A 16,739-nucleotide genomic window follows, 5' to 3' on the forward strand; every position below is an offset into this window, starting at 1 on the left:
CGCTCCATGCCACGGCCAGCGTGGGCAGGCTGTGAGTGGGGGCTGGCCTGGGGGGACAGGAACTTTTCACAGAATGGTAGGGGTTGGAAGGGCCCTCTGTGGGTCATCTAGTCCAACCCCCTGCTGAAGCAGGGTCACCCAGAGCAGGCTGCACAGGACCGCGGCCAGGCGGGGCTTGAATATCTCCAGAGAACTCAGGGAACTTACAGATTTCACCCATCTGGAGTACTCTGTCCAGTTCTGGGCTCCCCAGTTCAAGAAAGATGAGGAACTACTGGAGAGAGCCCAGCGCAGGGCTATGAGGATGAGGAGGGGACTGGAACATCTCCCCTACGAGGAGAGGTTGAGGGAACTGGGCTTGTTCAGCCTGAAGAAGAGAAGGCTGCGAGGGGACCTTATAAATGCTTACAAATATCTGAAGGGTGGGTGTCAGGAGGATGGGGCCAAGCTCTTTGCAGTGGTGCCCAGTGACAGGACAAGGGGCAATGGGCACAAACTGAGGCACAGGAAGTTCCGTCTGAACATGAGGAAGAACTTCTTCCCTCTGAGGGTGATGGAGCCCTGGCCCAGGCTGCCCAGGGAGGTTGTGGAGTCTCCTTCTCTGGAGATATTCAAGACCCGTCTGGACAAGGTCCTGTGCAGCTTGCTGTAGGTGACCCTGCTTCAGCAGGAGGATTGGACTAGATGACCCACAGAGGTCCCTTCCAACCCCTACTATTCTGTGATTCTGTGATTCTGTGCCCAGCGACAGGACAAGGGACAACGGGCACAAACTGAAGCCGAGGAAGCTCCAGCTGAACCCGAGGAAGAACTTCTTCCCTCTGAGGGTGACGGAGCCCTGGCCCAGGCTGCCCAGAGGGGCTGGGGATTCTCCTTCTCTGGAGATATTCCAGCCCCGCCTGGCCGCGGTGCTGTGCAGCCTGCTGTAGGTGACCCTGCTTCGGCAGGGGGTTGGGCTGGGTGACCCACAGAGGGCCCTTCCAACCCCCAACATTCTGTGATTCTGTGATCACCCACCAAGTGCACCTAGGTCCTTGAGCAAAAGCAGTCCCACCGATGGGCAGCACTAGCCCAGACTGGCTGCCCCAACATATTCTTCAGGTGCACTGCGGGGACTTTATCCCATGCTACAGGATGTGGAAGTTTTGACCGGGCGGGGCCAGCTCGATGGGCAGATCCCCTGGGGTTAAGAAACCAGGTGGCCTTTGCTAAATGTGCATCCCAGTGTTGGAAGGTCCCACCACCCCCCATTGCTCTCAGTGGGGTCTCGTCCTGGTTCGGCCCCAGGCGACACCTAAGAACCACGCGGCCGCTCGCCCGCTGCTCCCGCGCTGGGCTGGGGAGGGCAATGGGAAGGAAGAGGCGAGACTCGGGGGTGGGGATGGAGACAGCTCGACGGAACAGCAGCACTCGCCGATGAAGGAGCACATGGAGTGCGTGACACAGTGCCGTGATGTCATCCGGTGTGCAGGACCCCCTCGGCTCGGGTCAGCTGTGCCCGCCAGCCCCCCCGTGAGCATTAACCCCATCCGTGCCTGGGGGGGCTTTGTGGATCCTCCCCGGTTCGGGGTTCCCTTCTGTGGGGACACGGCCGCGCTGGTGCAGCCCCAGGACCTGACAGGCCCCATCTTGCCCCCTGCCAGCATCCCCACAGGGGGGTCTGCCGTGTCACCCTCTCCCTGTCCCGTGTCCCCCCCTCCATGTCCCTGTACCACCTCCATCCCCACGGCCAGGTCCTCCATGTCTCCATCTTCATGTCCCGTTTCCCCCCCAAGGTCCCACTGCCCCGTCCTCAAGCCATGGCCCCATATCCCCCACACACCCCCCGGACCCACCGGTGGGGCGAGACCCAGTTCTCCAGGGGGAACACGGGGACAGACACCAGGACAGCCACGGGGACAGACACCGGGACAGACACGGCACCATCTCGGCACAGCGCGGGGGGCGGCGCGGCGGTTGCGGGGAGATGTAGTCCCGGTGCCCGCTGTCCCAGGGTCCCCACTCAGGACGTGGCTCAGCAGGTGCGGGGGTGTTGGGATGATGGTTGGACTGGAGGATCTCAGAGGTCTTCTCCAACCTTCACGGTTCTGTGGTTCCCCATGCCGCCCTGCCCAATGCCGGAGCAGAGCCCGGCCGGTGCCGGCACCGACGACGGTGGCTGCGAGTGCTGCTGCCAGGCACGGCTCAGCCTGCATCTGTTGGAGGGCGAGGGCGAGTCCCAGTCCTGGGGGGGCTGCGGGACCCCGGCCCCGCTGCACCTGGTGTGGGAACGGCTTTGGCAAGAGGTCGCATCTTGGGTGCACACCGGCACCCGGCCCTTCGCCTCCTTCAGCTCCCAGCCCACGTCACGGCACACGCCGGCGCCCGGCCCTTCACCTGCGAGCAGTGCCGCAAGCGCTTCAGCTCCACGACCAACCTGGCCGGGCACTGGGCAGAGCACACCGACCCCCGGCCCTACATCGGCACCCAGCGCGGCACGAGCTTCAGCCGCAAAACCCATCTGCTGCGCCACGAGTGTGCCCGTGCCGACGCCATTGCCGATGCCGACGCCGTGCCACCGGCAGAGTTGGCCAGCCCACACCACCCCGGCCCCCGCTGCCCTCCGCTCCCAAGCACCGGGATGTGCCGGGGTCGCTGGCGGCTCCCAGCAATGCTCCCACCCTCGGCACCGTCTCCCGGACCCAGGACGTCCCCGTGGTGCTTGGCACCGGCTCCCAGACCTGCCCACGGCCCCTGGTCCGGGCAGGGTCCTCCTGGTGCCGGTGGGCGAGTGGCTCCCGGGGCGCTGGAGGCGATGGGCGGGTGGGCAATGGAAACCCCCCGGCTCCGAAACGGTCTTAAAAACCGCGGAGCGAGGGCTGGCCCATGCCAAGCTCTGCACCGGGGCCGGCATGGGGTGCATCAGGGGCCGGGGTCGCCCCGCCATTGTCGTGGTCGTGGTGTGGTGGCGTGCGGCTCGCGGGGCGCGGGTCCCGATGCTGATGTGCCCAGTCCCAGTGTGGGTCCTGGTCCCAGTGTGCCCAGTCACGGTGTGGGTCCCAGTGCCAGTGCCAATGTGCCTGGTCCCGGCGCGGGTCCTGGTACCAGTGCGTCCAGTCCAAGTCCCAGTGCCGGTGCCGATGTGACTGGTCCCGGTGCGGGTCCTAGTGCAGGTCCCAGTGCCGCTGTGCCCAGTCCCGGTCCCAGTGCAGGTCCCAGTGCCACTGTGCCTGGTCCCAGTGCGGGTCCTGGTCCCAGTGTGCCCAGTCCCAGTCCCAGTGCGGGTCCCAGTGCCACTGTGCCTGGTCCCAGTGCGGGTCCCGGTGCCGCTGTCCCTGGTCGCAGTGCGGGTCCCGGTCCCAGTGTGCCCAGTCCCGGTCCCGGTGCGGGTCCTGGTCCCACTGTGCCTGGTCCCAGTGTGGGTCCTGGTCCCAGTGTGCCCAGTCCCGGTCCCAGTGTGCCCAGTCCTGGTCCCAGTGCGGGTCCCGGTGCCGCTGTCCCTGGTCGCAGTGCGGGTCCCGGTCCCAGTGTGCCCAGTCCCGATCCCGGTGCGGGTCCTGGTCCCACTGTGCCTGGTCCCAGTGTGGGTCCTGGTCCCAGTGTGCCCAGTCCCGGTCCCAGTGTGCCCAGTCCCGGTCCCAGTGCGGGTCCCGGTGCCGCTGTCCCTGGTCCCAGTGCGGGTCCCGGTCCCAGTGTGCCCGGTCCCGGTGCGGGTCCTGGTCTCAGTGTGCCCAGTCCCGGTCCCAGCGCGCATCCTGGTGCCACTAAGCCTGGTCCCAGTGCGGGTCCCGGTCCCAGTGTGCCCAGTCCCGGTCCCAGCGCCGGTCCCGGTGTCACTGTGCCCGGTCCCAGTGTGGGTCCCGGTCCCAGTGTGCCCAGTCCCGGTCCCAGTGCGGGTCCTGGTGCCACTGTGCCTGGTCCCAGTGCGGGTCCCGGTCCCAGTGTGCCCAGTCCCGGTCCCGGTGCGGGCCGCGGTGCCACTATGCCTGGTCCCAGTGCGGGTCCCGGTCCCAGTGTGCCCAGTCCCGGTCCCGGTGCGGGTCCCGGTGCCACTGTGCCTGGCCCCAGTGCGGGTCCCAGTCCCAGTGTGCCCAGTCCCAGTCCCGGTGTGGGTCCCGGTGCCACTGTGCCTGGCCCCAGTGCGGGTCCCAGTCCCAGTGTGCCCAGTCCCAGTCCCAGTGTGGGTCCCGGTGCCACTGTGCCCGGTCCCAGTGCGGGTCCCGGTCCCAGTGTGCCCAGTCCCGGTCCCAGCGCCGGTCCCGGTGCCACTGTGCCCGGTCCCAGTGTGGGTCCTGGTCCCAGTGTGCCCAGTCCCGGTCCCAGTGTGGGTCCCAGTCCTGCTGCCACTGTGCCCGGTCTCAGTGCGGGTCCTGGTCCCAGTGTGCCCAGTCCCGGTCCCAGTGTGGGTTGCGGTGCCGCTGTGCCCGGTCCCAGCGCGGGTCCCGGTCCCAGTGTGCCCAGTCCCGGTCCCGGTGCGGGTCCCGCCCCTCCTCGCTCGGCTGGACGTGGCTGGGGGCGGTCTCTCGTCTCCATGACAACGGGAAGGGGGGCGGGGCCTCGGGGGCCGCCGGGATCCGCCGTGCCGTGAGTGCGGGGAGGGGGGGGGGGGAGGTTGGGGGGCGGTGGGTGAGACCCCCACTGCGGGCCCCGGGATGTCGGGTCGCGGGGAGGAGGAAGAAGATGAGGAGGAGGATGAGGAAGAGGAGGAGGAGGAGGAGGAGGAAGGGGTGCGCATCACGGCGCAGCTGCTGAAGGCCAGCACCGGCGAGTTCGCCCTGGAGTCCATCCTCCTGCTGCGGCTGCGGAGCTGCGGCATCGCCCACCTCGGCTGCCTGGGCGACTGCGCCAACCTGGAGTGGTTGGACCTCTCGGGCAACGCCATCGCCCAGCTGGGCCCGCTGGCCGCCCTCCGCGCCCTCGCCGTCCTCAACCTCGCCCGCAACCGCGTCGCCAGCCTCGAGCCGCTCGGCGCTTGCCGCCGCCTCCAGACCCTCAACCTCGCCGGGAACCGCGTCCGCCAGCTGCGGCAGCTCCGCTGCTTGGCCGGCTTGCGGCGGTTGGAGAGCTTGCGCCTGCGCGACCCGCTCGCCCGCCTCGACAACCCGCTCTGCGCCGCGCCCGCCTACCGCGACGCCGTGGCCGCCATGCTGCCAGGGCTCAAAGCCATCGACGGCGAGCGCCTGTCCGGCCGCGGCAGCGAGCTCTACCAGCTCTGCCGTGATCTCGACGGCTCGCTGGGCCGCGACGGTGCCGACGCCGGTACCGAACCGCCGCGTGCGGCTCAGCCCTGGGTGGAAGCGGGTTTCTGGGAGCCGCCGCCGCCGCGACGCAGCTCCATCATAGAGGAAGCCTACAAGCAGTTCGGGGAGGTGCTGCGGGAGTGCCGGGAGCTGAGCCGCCGCGCCGACGACACCATCGCCCAGGCGGAGCGGGCGCTGGGGGGCCGCCCCGACCCCGGCTCCTTCGTCTTCTGAGCCGGGAGAGCCCCCCGGGAGACCCTTCCCCGCGACGACGCCAGCCTGGCACAGTCCTCGCTGGAGAAGCCGCAGGGAACCCGGCCTCGGCGGCGGGCTGGGGGCTGCCCGAGCCCCATGCTGCGCCCCAGCAGCTCCCCACCTGGCCGGGGGTGCTGGGGCTGGCCCCCTGCGTGCTCCGTCGCCTCGGGGGCTGCGGGACGGGGACCGGGGGCTCGCTGTCCCTTGCAGAGCCGTGGCAGCAGCAGAGACGGCCTGGAGCCATCCCAGAGCCCTCTCTCCAGCCCGGGGGGGAGGCTGTGGGGCTGGGGGGTCTGCATGTGGGGCGGGGGGGGGGGGGGGTCTGCATGTGGGGCGGGGGGCCGTCGCGGGGCTGGGGGGCTGTCACGGGGCTGTGCAGTAAAGGCGTGCTGTCCTCAGAGACCCCTCGCTGCTGCGTCACCCCCTCGACCCGCCACGGCCCCCTCCCTCCTCCCGGCATGGGGACAACGGGCAGGGGGGTGACGGAGCCCCCGCGGCTGGAGGGACGTGGGGCTGAGCCCACCCTACGCCCCCCACCCACCCACCGCGGTCCCCATAAGAGCGGCGACAATGGGAGCCAGAGCTGGGGTTTACTGGTGAGCTGGGGGGCAGGTGGGGGGGGGGGGGGGGGGTCGCGTCTCCTGGACCGTCCTCTGGTGACACGGAGCTCGGGGGGTCACAAGCTGGGGGGGGTCCGGGACCCCCATGATGGCGTCCGTCTCCTCGGGCTGGCGGAGGTGGTGGCCTGGAGAGGGGACACGGGGAGGGGTTGGCTGCGGGAGGACCCCCCCCCCGCCCCCTCCGTGACCTTGTCCCTGTCCCCAGGGCCAGCGGGATTTCTCCCCAACATTCCCCAGCACCCCAGGAGGGGTCGTGGTGGGGGGGGACCCCGGTCTGGCTCCGCTCCTCATGGGCAAGCACCCTCACCCCGCCAGCACCGGGCGATGCCGGAGCTCTGCCGGCGCCGCGTCCCCCCCCACCCAGCCCCCGCGTCCCCGGCACCTACCGGGCGTGGCGATGGGCGCCTAGGCCGGCAGCCCCTTGGAGAAGGCGTACATGCCGGGGAGGTAGAGCGCGTCCACCGCCTTGCCGGCGTCCTCCACCGCCCGGCACTCGGCCTCGTCCCGCTGCTTGATCTCCTGCGGGGTAGAGCAGAGGGGGCTGGCACCCACCGCGCGTCCCGGGCGGGGGTCCCGGCAGCCGGCGGGGACGCGTGCCGGCGCTCGGCTCACCTTCACGGCCAGGTGATGGCTGGCACCGCAGTTCTGGTACTTGTCCAGCACCTTGGGGACGTCGCCGTGGTCGAACTTGTAGCAAGCCAGGCAGACGGGTTTCCGCTGCGGACAGAGCCCCGACCCGTCACCGCCAGCCCTCCCCAGGACCCCCGACCAGCCCCCCGCCTCACCCCGCCTTAGGACAACTCAGAGCCCCTCCAGCCCTCCCCGGCACGGCGAGGGGCCCGGGGGGACGCGGAGGGGGACGCAGCGGCCCCGAGGAGGGGGACACGCCGGCCGGCGGCCCCGACTCACCCGGTTCTCCAGGACCCTGCAGTTCTGGCGCCGCGGCGTCCTCTTCCCGCAGGCCGTCTGCACCAGGGTGACCCGCAGCTGGACGAACGTCCCCGAGGGGTCTTCCTGGGGGGGGGCAGGGGGGCAGCTTTTCAGCCCCGGGGGGGCAGGAGGGGATGGGGACACTGGGTGCCGCCGAGAGCTCCCGCCACGGTCGCAGCCAGCCCCGCGTCGGGCAGTGCTCAGTGAGGCGGCCGCGGGCTGGGAGACACCAGGGTGGGGTGGGGGGCAGCGGGACCCCAATCCCACCCTGGGGTCCAAATCTGGGGTCCGAGGAGGAGGCTCCCCGGAGCCCCCAGCCCATCCCGAGGAATGGGCACGGCCGAGCCACTGCCGTCGGAGTTCCTGGCAGCACCGGCATGGCCCAGCGCCAGCGGCCGCTCGCCCCGCGGTTAATGAGTAGCCGGGTCCGGCGGCCCCCGCTCGCGTGCCCCCGATGACCGGCCTGACCACGGCGTGCTGGGCCAGCGGGTCCGTCCCCGCGTCCAGCCGCCCGTGACACCCTGGCACCCGCCGTCCCCTTGCCCCGTGACACCCCAGCACCTGTCCTCTTGCCCCATGGCACCCTGGGACCCGTCGTCCCCTCGGTCCGTGACACCCCAGCACCCATCCCCTCACTCCATGATACCCCAGTACCCACCATCCCCTCCCTCTGTGACACACCAGCACCCATTCCCTCGCTCCCTGACACCCCAGCACCCAACCCCACCCCATGACACCCCAGCACCCATCCCCTCTCTCCGTGACACCCCAGCACCTGTTCTCTTGCTCCGTGACCCCCCAGCACCCACCATCGCCTCACTCCATGACACCCTTGGCACCTGTCCCCTCACTCCATGAGGCCCCAGCACCCACCGTCCCCTTGCTCTGTGACAGCCCAGCACCCATCCCCTCGCCCCATGACACCCCAGCAGCTGTCCGCTCACTCCGTGACACCGTGGCACCCGTCCCCTCACTCTGTGACACCCCAGCACCCACCGTCCCCTCACTCCGTGACACCTCTGGCACCCACCCCCTTGCTCCGTGAGGACCCAGCGCCCACCATCGCCTCGCTCCGTGACACCCTGGCACCCGTCCTCTCGCCCCCATGACACCCCAGCACCCGTCCCCTCACTCCGTGACACCCCAGCACCCACCATCCCTTGCTCCGTGACACCCCAGCACCCGTTCCCTCGCTCTGTGACATCCCAGCACCTACCGTCCCCTCACTCTGTGACAGCCCAGCACCCGTTCCCTCGCCCCCATGACACCCCAGCACCCGTCCCCTTGCCCCCATGACATCCCAGCAGCCGTCCCCTTGCCCCCATGACACCCCAGCAGCTGTCCCCTCACTCCGTGACACCCCAGCACCCACCGTCCCCTCGCTCTGTGACACCCCTGGCACCCATCCCCTTGCTCTGTGAGGACCCAGCGCCCACCATCGCCTCGCTCCGTGACACCCTGGCACCCGTCCCCTTGCCCCATGACACCCCAGCACCCGTCCCCTCGCTCCGTGACACCCCAGCACCCGTCCCCTCACTCTGTGACACCCTGGCACCCACCATCCCCTCTCTCCATGACACCCCAGCACCCGTCCCCTCACCCCATGACACCCCAGCACCCACCATCTCCTCACCCCATGACCCCCTGCCACCCATCCCCTCTCCTCCCCACGACGCCCCACGTCCCCCGGCCGCTCACCCTCTCCACCACCCCTTCGACCGCTTGCTCCTTGAAGAGAGCGTGCACGCTGCTGCGCCCGTGGAACTGCTCCAGCACCTCCCGCAGCACCCGCCGCTGCAGCGGGGCCTGCCCGGCGGCGGCCAAGGCCGCCAGGCCCAGGCACAGGGCTACCGGCAGCCTCATCCCTGCCCCGCGGCCTCCTGCTCCTCCGCCGCCGCTCGCCCAGAGCCCGGCCGCTGCCCTCCGGCCTCCCCCCGGGGCCGGCCCCCCCCCGCCCCCCCCTTCCCCTGCCGCGGGCTCGGGGAGGAGGGGCCGGAGTGGCGAGGCCTGCTAGGCCGCGGGGCCAGGCCTAGTGGGTACCAGGGAGTGGGGCCATGGGGCTAGGCCGCTGGCCCAGGCCGGGGAGCGGGACCACAGGGCCAGGCCGTTGGGCTAGGCCATGGGGCGAGACCAGGGAGCAGGGCCATGGGGCCAGGCCTCAGGGCCAGGCTGGGGAGCGGGGCCGCAGGGCTAGGCCGAGGGGCCAGGCCAGGGAGCAGGACCAGGGAGTGGGGCCAGGCCGTGGGGCTAGGCCGCTGGGCCAGGCTGGGGAGCGAGACCACAGGGCTAGGCCATGGGTCTAGGCCGGGGAGCGGAGCCATGGGGCAAGACCAGGGAGCGGGGCTGTGGGGCCGTGGCTTCAGGCCACAGGACGAGACCAGGGAGCAGGGCCGTGGGGCTAGACTGCGGGGCGAGGACAGGAAGCAGGGCCATGGGGCTACGCCACGGGACTAGGCCGCTGGGCTAGGCCGTGGAGCGGGGCAGTGGGGGCAGGCCGTGGGGTGAGACCAGGGAGCAGGGCCATGGGGCTAGGCCATGGGACCAGGCCATGGGGCGAGACCAGGGAGCAGGGCCGCAGAGCCAGGCCGTGGGGCTAGGCCACTGGGCCAGGCTGGGGGAACGGGGCCATGGGGCCAGGCCACAGGGCTAATCTGGGGAGTGCGGCCGCGGCGGAGGAGCCACTCAGGCCCGGTCCCCACAGGCCCTGCCCAGGACCCCAGCATCCCACTACCAGCAGGGAGGCCACGAGGCCTCGCCATCTGCCCGGGCACCGGGTGAGACTGTCACAGAATCATAGAATCATCGAATCATGAAGGTTGGAAAAGACCTCTATGATTGACACCTGTGAACGTAGACAAAAGATATCGCTTTACGTCATCAGAACCCCAACAGATGAATTCAAACCAAAGCAGTCTTGGTTCTCCGTGAATAACTGGGAAGGCGGCACAGTGAGTGACTCCTGGACAATCCCTTTAGGCAGCTCGGACTTGGGAGAGCAGATGCGCAGAACCACGGAGATAAGGAGACTGCAAGATGATGACAAGACCAGAACAAAACCACCTTGAGGGACATGGTGTGCGTGACCTCAGAACAGAGTCTGCGCAGAAGCAAAGGTCAGTTGGGCAGAGAGGAACCTGATGAGGTTCAACAAAGCCAAAAGCAGGGTCCTGCACATGGGGAGGAACAACCCCAGGCACCAGTACAGGCTTGGGGCGGACCTGCTGGAGAGCAGCTCTGCGGAGGGACCTGGGTGTCCTAGTGGACGACAGGGTGACCATGAGCCAGCAGTGTGCCCTGGCTGCCAAGAAAGCCAGTGGGATCCTGGGGTGCATCAAGAGGAGTGTGGGCAGCAGGGCGAGGGAGGGTCTCCTCCCCCTCTACACTGCCCTAGTGAGGCCTCATCTGGAGTACTGTGTCCAGTGCTGGGCTCCCCAATTCAAGAAAGATGAGGAACTACTGGAGAGAGCCCAGCGCAGGGCTACGAGGATGAGGAGGGGACTGAAGCATCTCTCCTAGGAGGAGAGGCTGAGGGAGCTGGGCTTGTTCAGCCTGGAGAAGAGAAGGCTGAGAGGGGACCTTATAAATGCTTACAAATATCTGCAGGGTGGGGGTCAGGAGGATGGGGCCAAGCTCTTTCCAGTGGTGCCCAGCGACAGGACAAGGGGCAACGGGCACAAACTGAAGCAGAGGAAGTTCCAGCTGAACATGAGGAAGAACTTCTTCCCTCTGAGGGTGACGGAGCCCTGGCCCAGGCTGCCCAGAGGGGTTGTGGAGTCTCCTTCTCTGGAGATATTCAAGACCCGCCTGGACAAGGTCCTCTACAACCTACTGTAGGTGACCCTGCTTGGGCAGGGGATTGGGCTGGGTGACCCACAGAGGTCTCTTCCAACCCCCAACATTCTGTGATTCTGTGATTCTGTCAGCCAGCGGCCACCATGACAAAGAGGACGAGCCTTCATCTGAAGACCCCTGACGACCACCCAGAGGTGCCAACAGACATGCGCAAAGGACATTAACATATGCTAATGAGTTCCTGGAGAAACCATTAATATGATAAGCATTTCTCAGAAATGTAATGATTATGTATGTTGACATCGCACAAATACTTAGTAGTTGTGTCTTTTTGGCACGCGCATTTGGGCAGAGCGATCCCCTGCGTGTCCAGCGTTGCAATAAAGAACGCCACCTTTCTAAAACCCCAAACTTCAGTTTCAGAGAGTGAATTATTTTGCCACTTTCAGGTAACAAGATCATCCAACCAAGATCATCCAGCCGTCACCCCAACACCCCCATGCCTGCTAAACCATGTCCCCAAGGGCCACATCCACACGGTTTTTGAACTCCTCCAGTGATGGGGACTCCCCCACTGCCCTGGGCAGCCTGGGCCAAGGCCTGACCACTCTCTCAGCACAGACATTTTTCCCAATATCTAATCTGAACCTCTCCTGACGCAGCTTGAGGCCATTGGCTCTCGTCCTGTCACTGGTTCCTGGGGAGCAGAGACCAACCCCCCCTCACTGCACCCTCCTGGCAGGGAGCTGCAGAGAGTGAGAAGGTCTCCCCTCAGCCTCCTCTTCTCCAGATGGAACAGCCCCAGCTCCCTCAGCCGCTCCTCAGCAGACTTCTTCTCCAGCCCCCTCCCCAGCCTCGCTGCCCTTCTCTGGACACGCTCCAGCCCCTCCAGGTCCTGCTTGGACTGAGGGGCCCAGCACTGCACCCAGGACTGGAGGGGCGGCCTCAGCAGTGCCCAGTGCAGGGGCACCATCCCTGCCCTGCTCCTGTTGGTAACCCCATTCCTGATCCAAGCCAGGATGCCCAACCAGCGTGGTGTCACCTGCAGACTGACCGAGGGTGCACTCAGTCCCCTCATCCAGATCACTGATAAAGATGTTAAACAAGACTGGACCCAAAAATGAGCCCTGGGGAACACCACTGGTGCCCGGCCTCCAGCTGGCTTTAACTCCATTCCCCACCACGCTCTGTCCCCGGCCAACCAGCCAGTTCTTTATCCAGCAGAGAGTGCACCCATCCAGACCATGGGCAGCTGGTTTCTGCAGGAGGATGCTGTGGGGAACAGTGTCAGAGGCCTTACTAAAGTCCAGGTAGACAACATCCATAGCTTTTTCTTTGTCCACTGGGCAGGTCACCTGGTCATAGAAGGAGACCAAGTTGGTCAAGCAGGACCTGCCTTTCATGAACCCATGCTGGCTGGGCCTGATCCCCTGGTTGTCCTTCACATGCCCGGTGAGTGTGCTCAGGGTGAATCGCTCCATAATCTTGCCGGGCACCGAGGTCATGCTGACAGGCCTGTGGTTCCTGGGATCCTCCTTCTGGCACTTCTTGTAGATGGGTATCACACTGGCGATCCTCCAGTCATCTGGGACCTCCCAGATGCCAGGACTGCTCATGGAGAGTGGCTTGGCCAGCTCCTCGGCCAGTTCCCTCAGCACTCTTGGGTGGATCCCATCAGGCCCCATGGACTTGTAAGTGTCCAGGTGGCACAGCAGTTTGTTAACTGCTTCCTCCTGGATTATGGGAGGTTTGTTCTGCTCTTCATCCCTATCTTCCAGCACTGGGGGCTGAGTACCCTGCGAATAACCAGTCTGACTGTAAAAGACTGAGGCAAAGAAGGCATTAAGTACCTCAGCTTCTTCCTCATCCTTGTTGGCAATGTTCCCCTCCGCATCCAGTCGGGGATGGAGACTCTTCTTGGTCCTCTTTTTGTTACTGATGTATTTCACAGAATGACAGAATGGTCGGGGTTGGAGGGGACCTCTGGGGATCCCCCAGTCCAACCCCCTGCCGAAGCAGGGTCACCCAGAGCAGGCTGCACAGGACCGTGGCCAGGCGGGGCTTGAATATCTCCAGAGAAGGAGACTCCACAGCCTCTCTGGGCAGCCTGGGCCAGGGCTCCATCACCCTCAGAGGGAAAAAGTTCTTCCTCGGGTTCAGCTGGAACTTCCTCGGCTTCAGTTTGTGCCCGTTGCCCCTTGTCCTGTCGCTGGGCACCACTGCAAAGAGTCTGGCCCCATCCTCCTGACCCCCACCCTGAAGATACTTGGAGGCATTTCGAAGGTCCCCTCCCACAGACCTCTTCTGTGGTTTCCTTGATGATTACCGAAATTAGAGCACCCGTACCAATAACAAAATTTTCAGAAATTTCCCTTGGTCCCACCAGAGTGGCAATGACAGGCTCGGGAGTTCTACCAGAGAGCCACTGTACAGCCGGTACCATCTGGGCAGGGTGGCTCAGAGCCCTCCTCGGGGATACGCGTTTTCACCCAAGCATCTGCTGAATCGCTGAGCTCCTGCTGTGGAGCTCAGGGGGCGTTTTTAAAAGCGGTTGCTTTCTTTTCTGCCAGCTGACCTTTCTCTGTTGGACTGAATTTGTGGCTTAACACCTGTACCAGAACTCTGGCGTCAGTCGTGAGTGTGCCAATCAACACGTGCCGTGGTACCCCCATAGCTCGGGCTTTACGCCAGAGCTCATTACACTCCATATCAAATTTTAATTTGAACTTGGGCTTAGTCTTAGGGCTGTGAATCTGGCCAACTCGCCAGGGTGATGGACCTGATAACTGGGAGGATCTGATCCATTCAATCCGATGCCCATAGCTCTCTGTGTCTTCTACAAATTCACTCCAAGTGATTACTGGATTTTGATCTTGGTCTCCTGATCCTGATCTTGCCCTCGATGTGGGTGTTGGCCTCGTCTGAGTCGAGCGATTTGAAGTTGATCTTGTACATTGGCCACCTATGTTTTTAAACTGCTTGGGAGGCCGCAGATCAGCGGAGTTAATCTTGCCAGATCTATCGGGGCTGACATTGGGGACCTTGCTAACACATCCCACCCATGCATTGCTTGTGTGAGGGCGGCAGCCTTGTGTACAGGTGTCACCAAACCAGAGAACCCAGGGGTTTTATAAGAAGAGGTTCTCCTCCACCTGTGGGTTCATGCCAGCAGCCCAATAAGCAGCCCACGTAGTTAATTATGATCACCTGGAGTAATAGTTAGTAGTAGTTACTCCCAGGACCCCAGCAGCCTCCTACTTCTTCCTCATCTAAGAGGATTTGGTGTCCCCTGGCGAGGGAGACTCGACATACAGATTCCATCTCAAACTCCTCCGGACGCCTGGAGGATTTTTCCTGCCATTTTGCCAATTCAGCAGGAGACCACAGCACGGTTCGTACAGTAGTACGAGCCTGTTCTCCGCCCTCATCGGTGGTTTCTGTTTTAACCAATGGTCGAGAAGGTCTAAGTTCTGGGGCCAAATCATAATCAGAATTTTCCTCCAGTTCATCATTATCATCATCGTCTCAGCTGTCTCCGTCCCATATCTCAAGACCGCACACCGTATTACTTTGTGGATTTGTTTAGCTGAGACCAAGGAAGGTATCTGCCTTAACGAGAGACTGAACTTTTCCCGTACATGCTTTACTCACGTCTTGGCCCAAGACAACTGCAATTTGAGTTTACTAATTTCTTTTTTCAGGGTGTCTGTTTGCGTCTCCAATTTCTCTCAACATTCATTTGCAAAAGTCAGGGAAACTTCTAATACCTTTTTTTCTGATTTTGGTGCAGCATATTCCACATCTGCCATTTTTCTGAGGTGTGGGGACTCTTTAATTTCCTTTTGTGCACGGGATAGGCAAGCCCCTAACACAGTGCAAACATTTTTTTGCCTTTAGATTTTTGGTCTTTTGCTCACTTTGACATTGCTTTATCCCTTCCACCACTTTATCTTCATCTTCCCAAACTTTCAGGGCCCATTCGATTCCCGCTTGTGATGGTGCACACTTACATTTTTGTAGCAGTTTATCCACGGCGATCCTGCCGACTACGCCAATTTTACTGTCGCGTTAAATGGTTAAAGAGTTTCAGGGTGTCTGAAAAGTGGGAAAGGAGGGGGAAAGCCCTCCCATTGAGTCACGGTCCCTCTTGCTTTCTAAACCCTTCTCAGAGAACTTTGGTGCGGCTGAATCCACCCCCAGTCCCAGACTTGGTCAACGGTTTATGTCTAAGGGGTTAGGTGTGTGGCCATGTATCACAGTCGACGTTTGCATGTCAGAGCCCTTCCAAGGACTTTCACGGAGACAATTTTGCAAAGTTGAAACCATTGGTAATTTATTCAGCGCCAGGTATCACAGACTGGGGATTGCTGTTGATAAATGCACGGTCTACAAAAAAACTGAGCTCAGATTAATAGTTTAGCGCTTTAGTTAACAATGTGTTCCTGGGGATACATCCGACAAAGTCAGAGGTGTGACTCTTACCAAAAAGGTGTCCCTTCTTTGGGGGGGAAGAGAGTTTGAGGCCCGTTGACCCGTCCATCAGGTTCATTTCGCTCCTCCTCCAAAGAGGGTTTTCAAGTGCCATTTTTTACACTTTTGAGATCTCTGGGGAGGTGGGACTAAGTCAATTATTACTGACAAAACCCATCTGGGCTACCCCATTGTGGCAAGACATTGCTGCCCAGCTAGAGAAGCTGGCTGTAGAAGTGCGTCACGTGGATGCCCACGTCAACAAGAGTCGGGCCACTGAGGAACATCAAAACAATGAGCAGGTGGATCAGGCTGCTAAGACTGAAGTGGCTCAGGTGGATCTGGGCTGGCAACATAAGGGTGAATTAGTCATAGCTCGGTGGGCCCGTGGCACCTCAGGCCATCAAGAAAGAGATGCAACATATAGCTGGGCTTGTGACCGAGAGCCGGACTGGACCATGGATGCTATTACACAGGTGATCCATGAATGTGAAACCTACACTGCAACCAAGCAAGCCAAGTGGGTGAGGCCCCTATGTTATGGAGGACGATGGCTGAAATAGAAATCTTGGCAGGCCTGGCAGGTTGATGCTATCACACTCCCACAAACACGTCAGGGCAAGCACCATGTGCTCACAGTGGTGGAAGCAATCACCGGATGGCTGGAAACCTCTCCCGTGCCCCATGCCAACATCTGGAACACCATCCTGAGCCCTGAAAAGCAAGCCCTGTGGAGACATGGAAGACCACGTGGTGAAGGGCTCCAGAGCGAGGGATCTTGCTGGGGGAACCTTTTCTAAGGGGCAGCCCCACGCATCATGACTGCCTCAATGAAGAAAAAAAGAAGGGTAATTGTCATAGGTGACTCCCTTCTGAGAGGAACAGAGGGCCCGATATGCCGACCGGACCCATCCCACAGGGAAGTGTTCTGCCTCCCTGGGGCCCGGGTGAGAGATATCGCTAGGAAACCCCCTGGTCTGGGGCGGCACGCTGACTGTTACCCACTCTTCGTTGTTCAGGTTGGCTGTGATGAGGTTAGGGACAAAAGCGCAGGGGCAATCAAAAGCGACTTCAGGGCTCTGGGGTGACAGGTTAAGGGAGCAGGAGCACAAGTAGTGTTCTCCTCTGTCCCTCCAATTGCAGGGGAAGATGAGGGAAGAAAGAGGAGAAGTCAACAGATCAATACCTGGCTCCAAGCCTGGTGTCACAGGAAAAATTTGGGGTTCTTTGATCCTGGGTCAGTTTACCTGGCACCAGGCCTGCTGGCAACAGATGGGGTACACCTGTCGCAAAAGGGGAAGAGGATCCTAGCTCAGGAGCTAGCAGAGCTCACTGATGGGGCTTTAAACTGGATGGGAAGGGGGAAGGGGATAAAACCAGGCTCACCAGTGAAAAGCCTGGGGGTGGCAACTCAGCTGCTAACAGACTGTGAGCTAGCAAGGACCTTCACTCT

At 63.2% G+C, this 16,739-nt stretch overlaps 2 protein-coding genes across 2 annotated transcripts; one reads left to right on the forward strand and one right to left on the reverse strand.

The window, feature by feature from the left end:
- Nucleotides 1–4,606: 4,606 nt before the first annotated feature.
- Nucleotides 4,607–5,763, forward strand: LRRC61 (leucine rich repeat containing 61). Its single transcript, XM_075420054.1, has one exon. The coding sequence runs from the start codon at nt 4,632–4,634 to the stop codon at nt 5,451–5,453; it is 822 nt and encodes a 273-aa protein (XP_075276169.1). The 5' UTR covers nt 4,607–4,631; the 3' UTR covers nt 5,454–5,763.
- Nucleotides 5,764–6,050: 287 nt separating this feature from the next.
- Nucleotides 6,051–8,968, reverse strand: RARRES2 (retinoic acid receptor responder 2). The gene is made up of 5 exons (XM_075420059.1): nt 8,723–8,968; nt 7,004–7,108; nt 6,707–6,811; nt 6,481–6,613; nt 6,051–6,219 (listed from the first exon to the last, which is right to left on the reverse strand). The coding sequence occupies exons 1-4, from the start codon at nt 8,885–8,887 to the stop codon at nt 6,500–6,502; spliced, it is 489 nt and encodes a 162-aa protein (XP_075276174.1). The 5' UTR covers nt 8,888–8,968; the 3' UTR covers nt 6,051–6,219; nt 6,481–6,499.
- Nucleotides 8,969–16,739: the final 7,771 nt, after the last annotated feature.

This window comes from Opisthocomus hoazin, chromosome 4 (assembly GCF_030867145.1).
Source record: "Opisthocomus hoazin isolate bOpiHoa1 chromosome 4, bOpiHoa1.hap1, whole genome shotgun sequence".
Lineage (NCBI taxonomy): Eukaryota > Metazoa > Chordata > Aves > Opisthocomiformes > Opisthocomidae > Opisthocomus > Opisthocomus hoazin.